This window comes from Triticum urartu, chromosome 3, assembly GCF_003073215.2.
Source record: "Triticum urartu cultivar G1812 chromosome 3, Tu2.1, whole genome shotgun sequence".
Lineage (NCBI taxonomy): Eukaryota > Viridiplantae > Streptophyta > Magnoliopsida > Poales > Poaceae > Triticum > Triticum urartu.
This window is the reverse complement of record NC_053024.1, coordinates 526,301,606-526,317,483: the sequence shown is the minus strand read 5'-3', so window position 1 is coordinate 526,317,483 and position 15,878 is coordinate 526,301,606. Positions and strand designations below refer to the sequence as shown.

At 49.6% G+C, this 15,878-nt stretch overlaps 1 protein-coding gene across 1 annotated transcript; it reads left to right on the top strand.

Annotated features, from left to right (window-relative positions):
- Positions 1–10,260: 10,260 nt before the first annotated feature.
- Positions 10,261–14,502, top strand: LOC125544779. The gene is made up of 4 exons (XM_048708531.1): positions 10,261–10,536; positions 12,862–13,026; positions 13,134–13,466; positions 13,632–14,502. Exons 1-4 carry the CDS (start codon positions 10,440–10,442, stop codon positions 14,222–14,224), a joined length of 1,188 nt encoding a protein of 395 aa, XP_048564488.1. The 5' UTR covers positions 10,261–10,439; the 3' UTR covers positions 14,225–14,502.
- The last annotated feature ends 1,376 nt before the right edge of the window (positions 14,503–15,878 follow it).

Here is a 15,878-nt window from a genome sequence, read left to right as displayed (position 1 = left end):
GCAAAGATAAACCAATCATACATAAAAGAATTCAGAGAAGAATCAAATATTGTTCATAGATAATCTGGATCATAAACCCACAATTCATCGGATCTCGACAAACACACCACAAAAGAAGATTACATTGAATAGATCTCCAAGAGAATCGAGGAGAACTTTGTATTGAGATCCAGAGAGAGAGAAGAAGCCATCTAGCTACTAGCTATGGACCCGAAGGTCTGAAGTAAACTACTCACACATCACCGGAGAGGCCATGGAGTTGATGTAGAGGCCCTTCGTGATCAATGCCCCCTCCAGCGGAGCTCCGAAAAAGGCCCCAAGATGGGATCTCTCGGGTACAGAAGGTTGCGGGGGTGGAATTAGGTTTTCGTGGTGCTCCTGGATGTTTGCGGGGTACGTGGACTTATGTAGGAGGAAAAAGCAGGTCAGCGGAGCAACGAGGGGCCCACGAGGGTGGAGGGCGCGCCCAGGGGGGTAGGCGTGCCCCCTGCCTCGTGGCCTCCTTGATTGTTTCTTGACGCCCACTCCAAGTCTCCTGGATCATGTTTGCTGAGAAAATCACGTTCCCGAAGGTTTCATTCCGTTTGGACTTCGTTTGATATTCCTTTTCTGCGGAACACTGAAATAGGCAAAAAACAACAATTTGGGCTGGGCCTCCGGTTAATAGGTTAGTCCCAAAAATGATATAAAAGTGTAAAATAAAGCCCATTAACATCCAAAACAGATAATATAATAGCATGGAGCAATAAAAAATTATAGATACGTTGGAGACGTATCAGTCATTTCCTTCTGCTCCTTGTTGGGTTCGACACTCTTACTTATCGAAAAGAGCTACAATTGATCCCCTATACTTGTGGGTCATCAGTTCACTGCAAATAAAAGTTCTAGCAATTCAAACACCATCCTTTGCAGCTGTGACCCCATTACGTAATTCAAATCAAGACGATAAATCAAGTAGATCGCACACAGTTTATTATCACCAACCGTGTGAGATGTAGCACAAAATATCTTGGATCACCATCGGTGTATTGTACGCCTATGGCTTACGCGAGAAGGTGCGTCGGCTGTAGTTCACAGCCGGCATGTCAAGCACACTAGCTCACACCCCAAATATCATTTCACTGTTCATTCGTCGCCGCTGAAAGATGGGGACGTGGACCCACATCGTGAGGGCAACTTCAGCGGCCCACTCTGGCGAGAGCTCGGCCGCAGCCGCCAGGCGTGTGCTAACAAGCTTCATGAGGGCGACCGCAGTCTGCGTCGGGGCGGCCAAGGCAGTCCAAACGACCGCTATTGCTTCTCAAGCGGCGGCAACAACATCTGCCTCGGGGATAGCAACTGGCGAGAGCGGCACAACAGTTGTCCGTTCTGCAGCGGCGGCCTTAGCCCTGATGGAGGCCGCCCACTACCATGTCGAGGCCGTCCACGCCCAGCTCATGGCGGTCACCGCACAAATCGAACGAAGCTTCTCCGACAATGGTCGGCAACCCACGACCTAAGAGTTGGCAATCGCCGAGAGAGTTCGAGTAGCCATCCGTTCCTACGCGGCATACCTTGCCACGACGGAGCCCGCTAGAGCCCAGATCACGACTGCCCACGCCCAGCTCGTGGAGGCCTATTCCAAAGATATGGCGGATGCGGATGGCGAGATGCTTGCCGAGTATGGTGAAATTGATGCCATGGAGCCCCTTCCCCAGGAGACCGTCGGGCGCGAGCTGGACATGGAGGCGGCGGCGGAGATCGACGAGCACCAGCCGTAGTAGTACTGTTTGTTTTGTTTAATTAAGAGCCCCAGTCTTTAATTTGTTAGAGTAATGTTTAGGTCAGCTAGCTCTATTTAATTGTTGAACTTGCTCGATTAAGAAGTGTGGGTGTGCTGTAGTCTCCTTTGCGTACCCAAATTATGCAATGACGTGGATGACCACTGTAACCAAGGAAATTCGAACCAAAATTTTTGACGTTCAAACTCAACACACACGGGTTAAGCTATCTGAATCGTTTGTGATGTTCACATATTGTATACAGTTTTGAATAAGGGACCGTGTCTGACAACACTTTGCGCGCCAGTTTTTTCGCTGAAGCGATTCTAAATTTTCGGCTTCCGCAGAAATATGTACCTCCCCGCCCCCTCCCCCTTACCAAAAGACACCTTTCCCCTACTTCCGCCTTCCTTTCCAAGTTGAAACATTCACTCCTTATTTGCAGCATCGCCTCCTCGCCGGCGACCCTCCTCCACACTGCTCGGCCTCGCCTATCCAGGCAGGTAATCCACACCCGACCCCCATCCTCCTTCTCCTTCCACATCCCACATGCCCCAACCGCCAGCGCGACACGTTCCACCCAAATCACCGACCCCTCCACCAAATAAGCGCCGCCCTAAGCCATGGTGCGTGTAGTATAGCCAGGATCCCAAGGACCATTTGGCAGCGGATAAGGAAATCGCGGCCGCACGCGCGGATGCGATCGCGATGGCTGCCATTTGTGTTGACCCCCAGATCTTGGAGGAGCACCTCACCGTCGAGGCCACCGTCGACGCCTCGCGCGCCGATGACGCGACGCGGTTGGTTGTTTGGTTCAATTCTGCAATGCAATGTTCAGTTGTTGTGGGTGCATTCTGTTATTGTATACCATGTGAGGAATAAATTGAATTTGGCTGTAGTAAATGAATGAGAAAAAAATACAATTGTTATATTTCCAAGTTGTTAAGCATGCTTCGTTTGGTTAACTGTCTGATCTTCTATTAGGAGTATGTTATATTGTGTAATGTGGTGCTCAGTTAATGTTTGGTTCATTTGTTGTTGTGTTTATCTAACTGCTTGGTTCAATTCTGCAATGCGATGTCCAATTGTCGTGGGTAGAATTTTGTATTGTTGTCAATGTGAGGAATAAATCAAATTTGGCTGCACTTAATACATGAGAAGCATATACAAGTGCTATATTTCCTAGTTCTTAATCATGCTTGGTTTGGATAAATGAGTTTTCCATGTGGCTTGAATTAATATGATGAATCTGCAATGTGCTTATTTTTCATCAACATATTTTACTGATAGCATGTGACCCCTTACTTAACCTGATGACTAACTATCTTATATGTGTTGCAAGGAAACAATGGGAAGCACTAAGGTTTACAATCGAGGTTAGCATGTGCATGGTCTGTTGTCTAATAGCATATTATTGTGCAATTGTAGGAACCATTCTAATATTTAGGGTTTTAACAATTTGGTCTTGCACATGTAGGTCCTGCTGTCAGAGGTTTTGACCCACTGTTCGACTCTTTTTGCATATGGGGAAATGAGTTGTCCATAAATATCAGTCAAGTCGAGAAACTTAGAAAGATTGTTAGGATAAAGAAATTAGCGACAAAAAACAACAAGATCTTTGTCTGCACAATAAAGAAGACATCGGTTCACTACAGGATGGTACTAATTATTATACCTTGCCTTTTTTATTACTTTGCCCCATTTCCAATATAGAGAAGATATTTATGCACATCCTTGTTTTGAGGCCTTTCCAAAGCAGTTCATTGATGATTACCTTTCAAACCATCTCTATGGTCAGGATGCGAGGAAGGTTTTCATACAACACCCACAGTTCAATATTGAAGTGTTCCCGAAGAGGACAAAGGACGGACGGTCAATCATCCACAGGCACTGGCCTAAAGTTGTTAGACCTTCAACATGAATGAAGGCTCAATATTCGCCTTCCGCTTCAGCAGTTTTCCATATGAGATGCATTTATCTATATACCGTCTGTGATACTAATTTTGAAAGGTTCTACATGTTGCATGTGAAACTTGGTGCTGGTGCAGTTGTGCAATGGGATAGCTGAGGGCTGAAGCTATATCATGTTGTACTATGATGTATTTCAATTATGAAATTCTGCTTCCTTAATATGGAAATGAAATATATGTACTTAATATGAATGTCAATTAGATTAATAAATGGATTATTAATAATAGGGCAATTAGCCTGCTAATGGCTAATTAGCCTGCTAATTGGGTTTTGCTATTGCAAACGGTTATTGAAAAAAATATCGTGGGCGATGACCTCAGGCAATGCACACCGTTTCTAGGAATAAACCATGTTGGATTAATGAACAATGACACACGACTTTCTCTTAAAAACTGTTTGCGTTAGGCCATCTTGCGCAAACGTTTACCACATAAAAATTGTGTGTGATGGACAACCTTTGCCACACAGTTTCTTCTACGGACCATGTGTGATACATTCAATAACGCAAACAATTTAACAGGAAAAATTGTGTGTGATGTACCTGTGAACGAAAACGTTTTCCTTGGAGCGACTGTGTGGGATGTACATACGAACATAAACGTTTAGCGGGGACTAACTGTGTGGGATGTACTTGCGACCGGAAACAATTTCGCCTGTATAATTGTATTTTTTAGCTCTACTGTCGTCGTCCATATCCATTGCCTCCTCCGAGGTGTAGTCCAGTACGTCGGTTAAATCTTCGATGGTAGTGACTAGGTGGGTAGTGGGTGCGACGTAATTTTCCCTAGTATCGACTTTACATCCGATATGATCATAAACCGAGGATGAGATGGCCAGATTCTGAATCCGGTCCAACACCTCGTTTATCTGCGAAAGATCCTCTGAATTTATGGCATGACTATAGGCCAGATTGATGTGAAATATGCTCTGTGTGCTGCTTGACGTGACTTGATAGTCCTGGTCGACCAAGTTTGACTCCTGGTTGGCCGGGGAGATCGGATTTGAATCCAACACCGGTTCCGGGCTCGGATTCGACTCAAGATCAAGATCTGGTGAGATAGTCATCAGGTTTTCGTTTAAAGCGGTGCCCGACATGACGGTGGATAGATCCGTGCCTTGGTTTGGCTCTAGTAGGAGCTTTGTTCCGTGAGTTGGATTTGAAGTTGGCTCCGTGGTCACGACCATATTGCCCGAAGAGTTTGTAAGTCTGTCCGGCATCCAACCAGAGATGGCGAGTTCGCCACGAGGGTCAGCGGTGTATTCTAAGCCTCCGAACGTGATGATTTGGTTCGGGGCAAAGTTCTCGACGCGGCCGAGATGACCGGTCGAATCGGCTTGCAGAACGATGCTACCGAAAGCGAGGAGCTGGCCAAGGACAAAGATGTCACCGCAACCGATGTCGCAGTTGATCTGTAGGCGAGCCATTGATCTTTTTTGATCGCCCAACAGGGCTCTCAATGAAAGCACCAATGTCGGTGCTAAAACCGGCAGACCTCGAGTAGGGAACCCGAGTTGTGGATCTCAGATCAATGGGTGACATGAGACGAAGGGGACAATATTTACCTAGCTTCGAGCCCTCTCGAAGAGGTAAAACCCCGCATCCTGCTTTGATTATATTGATGATAATGTATTGAGTACAGGCTTGATCTACCTCAAGATCGTATGTTGTGTTCTAACCCTAAGGTAATCTGTCTCTACGGATAGACCCCTAAGTTTATATAGGCACTAGGGGTATCTAGGGTTACATATGATCGGTTGCCATCTGGGGATAAACATGCCGATAACTAAAGACATCCTTGGGTAGCATGTCAAGTCTTCGGCAGAGTCCATCTTCACCACGCTAAGGTTCGAGGCTTTCAGAGTCCTTCCTTATGAGATCGGTGGTCCATAAGCTCGGCCCATGGGCTGTAGGCCAACTAGGTTGGTACCCCCTAGTCCAGGACACCATCACCATGTCTGGGAGCCGATGTGGTTAGCACCCCTCCTATCCAGGACACCATCACCAAAGTGAAATCTATCAGCACGAGTATGAGCCCAGCATTCAAGCTCTTTACAAGGAGATGGACAAGAGACACGGGAGCAAAACCGTTTGTCTACATCATTACTACAAAGAGCTTGGTGGACATGAGAAGTAGACAAGAAGGAACTATGAGACAACACCAAAGAGGCAAAGGCTCTACACCAATAGTTTTGATGATGATGGCTTGGTAGATAACCCATCCACTATTTATGTCCAACCAGATGGATAAACAATTGCAAAGGAAACAAAGAAGAATGGTGGCATTGGAGCATACATGAGTTAATTCCATAGTGGGGGTGAGAGGGCATTGGCGACTGAACGCAAGGAGGAGGACATGACTTTTTTTCTTTGAGATGAAGATGATGGGGAGGATGAGTGAAAGGCAAAGGCGGTGCCCCAGGAGAGGAAGGTGCTACTGGAATAAAAAATATTTGAACTTGAGATAAAAAATGCTTGCATCGGTGACCAGGGTAAAATAATGGAAAAAGTGAGCGTGAGGAGCCAAAGCTTGCATTGGTGGTCGAGGAACAAAAAAGCAAAAGTGCCAATGACAGTGTTGTCATGTTTGTGGATCCTAGCAACATGAAAGAGAAGGTAAGATAATATCGAGAGTTCACTCGTGGAGATATCTTAGCTAACATGCATGATGGGGCGGCAATGGTGGTAGCGGCGATGGTGGTGGCGGTAATGGAGGCAGTCACAATGGTGGTGTCGATGGAGCAAGTGCATGAAGCCCATATGCTACTATAGCTTCTGGTTCACCATGAAGACGGCGGCGGGTGCCTCTGAGAGTGCGCCGGATCGGTGTGTGTCCCAGACCCGACATTGTAGCTTGGTTGGGGCCTCCGGCTTTGGTGCAAAGTTTGTTTGGTATTCGGGTCGGATTTTCGACACCCCTTCATCAAGTGGATAGGAGTAGCGACAGATGTTGCCGAGATGATGGCTTCAGACGTACTAATGTATTACTTTGTGAATAAATAATAAAGTGGTTGCTTGCATCGCCCAGATGCAGAGGCTAGAGGTCATCCTCCTTTCAGGAAAAAAATGTGTTGATATTTTTTTTTGAATAAACTTGTTCATTCGGTCCCTTTTCACACAAAATATAGTTATGTTTGATGAATTGGTGAACTTTATTTATGGCCTAGTTCAATTATGGTATGGTGCATTTGAACTGTTTATGTTTGCTTTTAATGTGATGATTTTCTTTCAATTGTTTGACCAAAAGTTTGGAAGAATTGGCAAACCAATTTTTTGGGGGATTAAGAGCAACTCCAACAGGGCGTCCCAAACGGACGCGTGCTTTGTCCGCTTTTCGTCCGTTTAGGTCAGCCAGGCGGACGTGCGCGTCCGCATTCTAAAATGGGTCGTCTTGACCGTCCAACAGGGAGGCTGACCCAAATGCGCCGACATGAAAAAAAATAGCTCGCACAAAATAAACATAATTAAACATAAGTGACCGGTCAAACACCGGCCAAAGTCCATTTAGACATTAACTAAAACATTAAAAGAAGTCTGCACCCGCCTACTGCCGCCCCGCACGCTGCCCTAGAAGTCGTCGGCCTTGCCCTTGCCCTTGGCATCGACGCCGCCGTCGCCATTGCTGGTGAGGTCGATGAAGACAGGAGCAGGGCCAGCCCATCCGCCTGGTACGCTGCCAGGGCAGCCTCCTCCAGCGTCTGCTGGGGCGGGGGCATTGCGGCTAGTCGCGCGCGCCCCTCCTCCTCCTCCTCCTCCTCCTCCTCGAGTCAGAGCGCCTCCGCGTCATGTTGGAGCATAGCCTCGTAGCGTATCTGCTCCTCGCCGTCGGCCTGCTCCTGGCGGAGCCAGTGCGCCTTCCAGCGCTCGAGGTGAGCGGCCTCCTGCGCCGGCGTCGCGGTGAAGTGGACGGGAGGCGCGCTCACCCACTCGCGGTACTGGCCCGTCCACGAGTAGGCCTCCTCCACCCAAGTGGGTGGAGGCGGGGAGCGCTTCCGCGTCGGCTCCGGCTCCGGCTTGGGCTGAATGGGCGGCGGCACAAACAGCAGGGTGTGGACGGAGTCCCCCGCAACCCATCCCAGTGCGCGTCCTCCTCGAGGCGGCTAGCCTCCACGCGTGGTGCAGGGCCTCCTCGAGGGCGGCTTGGTACTCCGTGCTCCGCCTCCATGTCCTTCGGCTCTACTTGCGGGGCGGCAGTGGGAACGGCGGCAGGACCACGTCGACACCCGAACGCCGTTGCTCCTCGTGTTCGAGGGCGAACCAAGCCTCCCAGTTGGGAGAGTCGGCGGCGTACTCAGGCAGCCGATGCTGCTCCGGCGTGAGCTGCGCGCGGCGCCGGCGCACCTCCTCGTCGTGCGCCTGCGGGCTCCGCGGAACCGTCGGCACCTGGATCCGCTGCGGATCCAGGTGCCGACGCTGCGGTGGCGTGACGTCAGGGTACGGCAGTGATTGCCTGTACTCTCAGTGCCACCGCGCTTGGTGCACCGGGATGTGTAAGCGCCGGCGCCGGCTGAGAAGCGGGAGGGGGAGTACAAGGCGCCGGGGGTGCCCTTGCCCTTACCCTTGCCATTGCTGCTACCGATGAGGCCCATGGCGCGCTAGGGTTTGCTGTCGCCGGCCAGGAAGCAAAAGGAGTGGTGGGGGCGCAGATGTGGATGAGAGAAATGGATGAGGCCGGCCCCCGCCGCACGCATGCTTAAGAAAGGACGCTTCCACTAGCTGACTAGTGGGCCCGCTGTTGGTGGTCGTCATAAATAAGACGACGGGTGGCGGTTGGGTGGCCTACAGGTGGGGATGTGGCGGACACCGAGGAGACGCGCGGCGCGTCCGCGCCGACGCATTCCAGGCGCAACTTTGGGGCGGAAATGGGTCGGCCAGGACACTAGCCGGGCGCGATTTGCATTTGGATCGGCGCGTTGGACCTTCACTTTCGTCTGTGCCGATCCAAACGGTCGCAGGCGGACGAAATGAATCGCTCCATTGAAGTTGCTCTAAAGTATAGAGAATCTGTTAGTTGAGAAAAAAGTTTAACTTCTTAAAACACTTAGCTTTTTTGAAATATATACAAGGTCTGAGGGATTAGGTTTACGGATCTGATAGATAGAGATGCTCATAGAAGCTGTACGCGTGTCCAGTATTTGCTACTGCCTGCACTAAGATTCTGATTTCCGAACCGCGATCCCGGTACCACAGTACAGTAGTATTATTTACTGGTCCACTCTGCTGATGCACGCTCGTACTAGTAGTACGAAAAAAATAAGGAAACGACATGATTGCAGGAATCTGACTCACGGGTATGTGCATTCAAGCATGGCTGACTTGCAAGCGAACGCGCATTCATCATGGCTATGGCCTGGGTAGAAACAAAAATACGTCACGGGAGCACAGTCAAAACTCTCTTCACACCAGCCAGCAGCGAGTGCGATGTGCGTGAAGAATCGCCGGATGGCGCTACCTCCGTGCGCACCGGCCAAGCTATTTCCCCTTGCTTGTGAGTTGTGAACGACAAGAAAATGTGTCGGCGTGCACAGCTCCACCCGGTTTCTCCTCCTCATATTCTCATCTTGGGTATCCGAGCTTCGACCTGTTATCAGCTGCCACCTTGCCATCCTCCCGACAATGGCGCCCGGGAGTTGAAAATAAGATAGGATGGGTAAAACCCCTCGTTTAACTTGCCAAGAGTACTTAGCATTTTTCGTGTGCTTGATTAAGAAGCGCCACTAGTGTTCAGAAGTGGCCAGCACCGTGACTTATTATAACAATAATAATTTAGATTATAGAAGGCCGTCGGTCTCGCCCGGTATTCTTGCCCTGTGGCACTCAAACATGTCTCTCTTTCGGAGATGCTGATGGTTTTCAGCTGCTTTGCGTGCAACCACCTACCTAAAGCGAAAGCGCTTATCTATTCTACTGCATTATCGACGTGTCACCGAATTTCCTTTGGCTCGTTTATAGTAGTTCCGCAACCACAATCAAGTAGTACTACTACTAGAGATGGTAAAAGGCAAAGAAACTGAAGACAGACTCTAAGCTCATTGTTCGACTGCAGAGTGTACACCACCATATGTGGTTTATCGTGTGACTCCGCATGCAGTGATGAGCAGATTTAGACTTCCATCTACTCTCGCTAATGATGGTACTCGAACATGACCTCACCTCACACCTACTTGTGCGACCGGGGTTCGGGGTCGAGCCGATCATTGGTGGACTCATTTTTATTTTTACCGCAAGAAAATAGTTGTACTAGCAGCACTGTAGCGCGGTGGTGCAGTGCAGTGGTTTTGGGTGCTCGACAAAGTGGCACCAAAACGCTGCAAAAAGCTAAAGGCAGGAGGTAGCCTCTAGAGCCCCTATTGACTATTGCCACATTTCTCACCCAGTGCCCCCACTGTCCCCACCACCACCAGACCCCATCCCTGTGAATGAAAATGTTGTAAAAAAATACTACTCCAGTAGAATAACGGGGGTGGCGAGGCGAGCCAAGCGCCAAAGGAAAGGGAATCCTGCTACCATAAAAAGCAGGGCGTGGGCGGGCGAGCAGAGCACAAGCAGACTCGCTTGGCCGCACCCGCCACCGGTGTCCCCTTCTTCGTCAGCTTGCAATCTCCACCCACCTCACTCCCACTCCCACCTCCCACCCCCCGCTCTTCTACACATCGAGGACGAAACGGTGGTGAGGGAGCCGGGGGACTAGCTGCTAGGCGGAGGAGGAGATGGAGCGAGGGCTCGTCGCATTGCTGGGTCTGGGGCTGGCGCTTCTTCTGCTGGCGCCCTCCCGTCGTCTCGCCTCGGCCGCTCCGGTGGAGGACGGTATGCTCGCTCTTCCGCCCCTTTCTTCTCCCCCCTTTCTCGACCGGTAGACAGTGTTGTTGCTCTCCTTTATCGTCTGCAACTGCTCATTTCAAGCGATTTCGGCCGTCTTTGAGTGCGGTATTTAGCTGGCGGAATCAGATCTCATCAGTAGTAGAGAAAATCATGGGCCTTGGCGCATTGCGTGCATTAGGAACCACCGCTTTTTTCTTTCTTTTTTTGCGCTGGTGAGGAATGAGTGGGCGGACACCAAGTTAAATGAAGCATTTCCCACTACTTTTTAGAGTATCATAAGGTATATACTCCATTGTTGCAAAGTAAAGAGTCCGTCCTGAAAGGCGTGCAGAGCGGGGCCAACAAGATAGTTTCAAATGCAGTGCGTGCGCGTGCTCTCATACTCCATCATTGCAAATCATTCACAACTCAGAGAAGAAAACGTGAAACGCTAGTTGAAATTTCTTCTTTATCAACTCTGAAGAGCCAAACACTGAACTGTCCCTGTCCTGCGCCAAAACTTTTCATCCACTGCCGCTATGTTTAGTGCCGTCGCTTCTCATGGCAGATAGTAGGAGTTTTCCACTTTGCTTAATAATAACATCTCCTGCTTCAGTTGAGTTTGCCTCTTGTTCAGTTTACTGCATCTCGGCATGTGCCTTCTCTGAAGAAACGTGGGACTAAATAACATGCCATATGTTAATGTATTAGTATTACTTATTAGGCAAGTTTTTGTTCGTTTGAAAATGACCGATAACCCCCAGCCCCAGGTGAGTCTCATATCTTTGTCACAACCATGTTCTGTGCAAGTGTTTGCTGAAACTGAAACCACCATGAAGAATCATAAAATTTACAGACTTATCCATTATCCATGGAAAGATAACACGATTCCTCCATAAAGGACCCATTTTCCTGCATTGTCTCAAGAGGTTCCGTCGACCTTTATTACTGTGCCGACGGCGTCACAGCAAGTCAAAAGGATATCACGCGCTGCAATAAGAAACTGGGATCCAGACGGAGCAGCACAGCAGAGCCCAGCGTCCTGCGAAGTGTGTAATGAATGGCCTCGTAGGGGTCAAATGGCCTATTCAAAAGGGTGGCCGTGGCCGCGAGGGACCGTCCCACATCTTTTTTATTGCCTCCGTAGTAGTAGTACCTTCACCTTCCCAAATTTACGCGTCTTGGTCTGCTGCATTGCCCTGCCCTAGGTCGCAATGTGCATGGGGCCCCATGTCCATGGTACCACCACGATACTGCTATGCTCGATAGGCCGGGTTTGGTGGATGTCTCCCTCGCCCTCACCGCATAAGATGGCTGGGCGTGGTCACTCACATGGCTCATGGCTGGCCGTCCTTGTGAGAACAGTGACGCCTAATCAAGGTGGCCTTAGTAGTAGTACTGCCTCCCATGAATTGCCTGGGGTGTACAATGGAAAAAAATTAGGACGTGCTTCTGTTTTTAGCACTGTTAAGTCGTGGCGTAAAAGGAGCCAGTTTCCACAAAAGAAATGGAGTGTCAAACAGGACTATCCAGTTTCCTTTAAAGGGAAAATATTCAGGCAAGAGGTCACTCCCAAGTATCAACTGTTGGAGGTACAGATTAAAGGTAGGCTTAATTCTCCTGAAGCACAGAGTGAAGACCATGTATTTGAACAGCTTCAGTGATTGGATTTCTGCGCATCTGTGATGTTGGCAGCTGCTAGCTTCTTCTGTATGCTGTGCGGCTAGTTTTTGCTTAGCTTTTTCTCTTTTTTCTCCTCCCCCTTTGTATACATACTATACTTCTATATGAAAATCTTACCTACGGTGTACACTTCAAGAAAAAAAACTATCTTTACTCTAGTGTGACTGCTCTGCTCATTTCACCGTACATGAAGTATAGATTGGGTTTTTACTTATCAGATCTGCCCAATTTATTAGTAGTAGGACTGTGCATTCTTTTAGTACCTATGCAGCAAGGGTCCAGCCCATAATGTACTATGTATATGCGCCAGTGATCGAATTTACTATGGTCCATCCTATACAGCCTCGTACAGCTACATATTGTACATTCTTTTAGCATCTATGTGATAAATACGAGTACTATGGTTTTGATTGCAGAGCAGTTGGTGTATATCATTTACAGTTGTCACGCGGAGTACATATATTCCGTAGATGTTCCTTAGCATTTGCTGTCTTACGTACTACTCCCTCCATATCAAAATATAAGACCCCTTTTGACACTATCATAGTGTAAAAAAACATAGTATATTTTCATACATAGGGAGTACTAGTTACAATGATTTGGTATTGATCATGGCACTTACATGAGCATATGATCCTTGTGAAACAGGCCTCCTCATGAATGGTGATTTCGAGACAGCACCACCTGGCGGTTTCGTCAAATCTGCTTCAGTTTCCGAGGGCGCAGCGATCCCAAGCTGGACGATCAATGGAACAGTTGAGCTCATTTCCGCAGGCCAGCACCAGGGTGGCATGATCCTTATTGTTCCACAAGGTACGTATCCACTTGAGCTGCAGTCTCTGAACGATAGTCAGTTAACACCCGAGTTCATCTGGTATGTGGTGCGTGTGTTTAAACATTTGGGTTTGATTTGATGGCAGGCGATCATGCTGTGCGGCTAGGGAATGATGCAGGCATTGGGCAGGTGGTGGAGGTTGAGAAGGGCTCAGAGTACGCGATCACATTCAGCGCCGCCCGGACCTGCGCGCAGCTGGAGTCACTGAACATCTCCGCTGGGAGCGTGTCGCAGACAGTCGACCTGCAGACACTGTACAGCATAGAAGGCTGGGATGCATATGCACTGGCTTTCCAAGCAGTGGATGAGCAGGCCAGCATTGAGTTCAGGAACCCTGGCATGGAGGACGACCCGACCTGTGGGCCTATCCTTGACAACGTGGCCATCAAGAAGCTCTTCTCCCCCGACAAAGCAAAGGGTATGATATATAACCATAGCACCACAATGAAATTTCCGTAACTCTCTCCATGTTTTTGGTATATTATGTTTATCGTTTCTGAAATATCAGTAAACTTTACACTGGTCAGAAGTGCTCTAGCTCATTGTCCCTGCTTGCATTATGTGGTGTCTTTGTTTTGAGCAGAGAACATGGTGATCAATGGGGACTTTGAGGAGGGGCCATGGATGTTTGCAAACACAAGCTTCGGCGTCCTGCTCCCGACGAACCTCGACGAGCAGACGTCGGCCTTGCCGGGGTGGATGATCGAGTCGAACCGCGCAGTCCGCTTCGTCGACTCCGACCAGTACACCGTTCCCCAGGGGAAGCGCGCCATAGAGCTTCTCTCCGGCAAGGAGGGCATCATCTCGCAGATGGTGCAGACGACCCCTCAGAAGGCGTACACCCTGACGTTCACGCTGGGCTCAGCAGGCGATTCGTGCCAGCCGCCAATGGCCGTCATGGCGTTCGCCGGCGACCAGGCCCAGAACTTCCACTACTCCCCCATGGGCAACGCCACGAGCCAGGCCGTGAACGTGAACTTCACGGCGCGCGCCGAGAGGACGCGCGTCGCGCTCTACAGCGTCTACTACAACACGAGAAGCGACGACCACAGCTCGCTCTGCGGGCCGGTGATCGACGACGTCCGCGTCTGGGGCTTGAACGGGGCTGCTGGGTTGAAGGCGAGCATCAGGATGCTTATTGCCATGGCTAGTGTCATCGTTCTTGTGCTGTTCTGATCTTCTGAATATACGTACGTATGTAACCTCCCCTGCAAGGACGAGGAGGCCACTAGTTTTGTTAGCAGTAAGCCTGAGGTTTCTATGAGATTGATGAGTAATGTGAGCTTAGGCTAAAGCTACCAGTAGCTGTAAGTGGTTGTTTTGTTGCTTTCTTGTGTGGTTCAGAAAGTAGCAAGCCATGATGGGATTGCGTGGTCAGTGAGCCAAGGGCTTGTGATGTGAGATGTAAGAATTGTTCCAAGTTCATCTCTTCAATGCAGTAGAAAGTTCAGTAATCTTGTCTCTGTTAGAATTATGTCGAATATTATTGTACAAGGTAGGTTACAGTTGGACTTGGTTTGGACTGTGTGTAGACAGAGTAGGAGTTGTGTCCTAATAGGACACTTGTATCCTAGGCCTCTCATATATAACGAGGGTAGACACACGATGTAACCTATGCCAACATAATAGCACAGGCACGCGGGGGAGCCGACGGCGTGTGCCGGCGCCCGGGCGGCCAGGGTGCGGTATTGTGATGGTGTCATGGGGAGGAGCGCCCGTAGTCATGCCCCGGGGATGTAGCCATATCGGTGAACCTCGTTAACAAATCTCGGTGTCGTGCTTGTGTGATTGTTTGATCCTCGGTAGAAAGACGAAGCGCCTCGGTTTTATTCTAACAAGTGGTATCATGAGCAAGGTTGCAAGGTCTGAAGGTTGCGGATCGTTGATTTAGAGGAGAGCGACGAAGACCGGCGGCTGTGGAGGTACGGTGTACGTGCAGCAGCGATCGGAGATCGACGCGTATAAAGCAATCGGAATCAGAGAAGCAGTTTACGGTAGAGTCGGCGAGATTAGAAGTTGCAAAAGATCGGAAGTGCGTGCGGCGGTAGCTGTGTTCGAGGTGGCAGGATCCGAGCGGAACACGTACAGCCAGCGGCAGCAGGGAGGCGGCTTGCGAGGCTCGACACACGCGTGGCCGGTGAGCTAGCGTGCTTTCCACGTCGATCGCTCGTTGGAGGCTGGGGCTGGGCTAGATGCAGCAGCAGGCCCATGGCACTCAGATGGCCCAGGCGCAGCAAGCTAGACACGCAGGAGGTCGATGAGGGAGCAGCTTTGGTCGCTACAGGTCTACAGAAGGAGCTTCGGTGCATGCAGGTGACGGGAGATTTGTTAAAAGGAAAAGAGCAATCAAAAGTCAAGGGCAGGATCCAGGACACGTTGTGTATTTGGTGCTGTTTGTGCTAGTCAAAAGTACATGGAGTGCATGCATCAGGAAGATACGTGATGTGTAAGAGGAGGACTGGTGTTGGCTGTTGGATTGCGATTATATTCTCGTGGTTCTAGACAATTACAAGGAATATCAAAGTGTCATGGGCAGCAGGGATGGTTCCTGTATAGTTTAGATGGTGTTGGCATGATCAGCTTGCTCAACGGACTACGACAATCGGCAGAGTTAGGTTTGCAAGTGTTGTCAGGGCCGTAGAGCATGGACGACGTGGACAAACAAATACAGAGTCGTGCGAGTCCTGATGGTTTTAGCGAGAGAAGCCATTAGGTTAGCAGCGGGTGATCGGAGAGCCACACGGCAGGAGGACAACTAGTGGGGCGTGGTCGGACTGATGGCTTTTGGTCAGTTAGAACGTCCTACGACAGAGACGACAGTAAATTGGCG

What these genes read in the sequence shown, in the direction of transcription:
- LOC125544779 (XM_048708531.1), top strand. Translation starts at nt 10,440, where the DNA reads ATGGAGCGAGGGCTCGTCGCATTGCTGGGTCTGGGGCTGGCGCTTCTT. An exon ending in GATCCTTATTGTTCCACAAG is followed by an intron (nt 13,027 to 13,133) that starts GTACGTATCCAC and finishes ATTTGATGGCAG; the next exon opens with GCGATCATGCTGTGCGGCTA. An exon ending in CTCCCCCGACAAAGCAAAGG is followed by an intron (nt 13,467 to 13,631) that starts GTATGATATATA and finishes TGTTTTGAGCAG; the next exon opens with AGAACATGGTGATCAATGGG.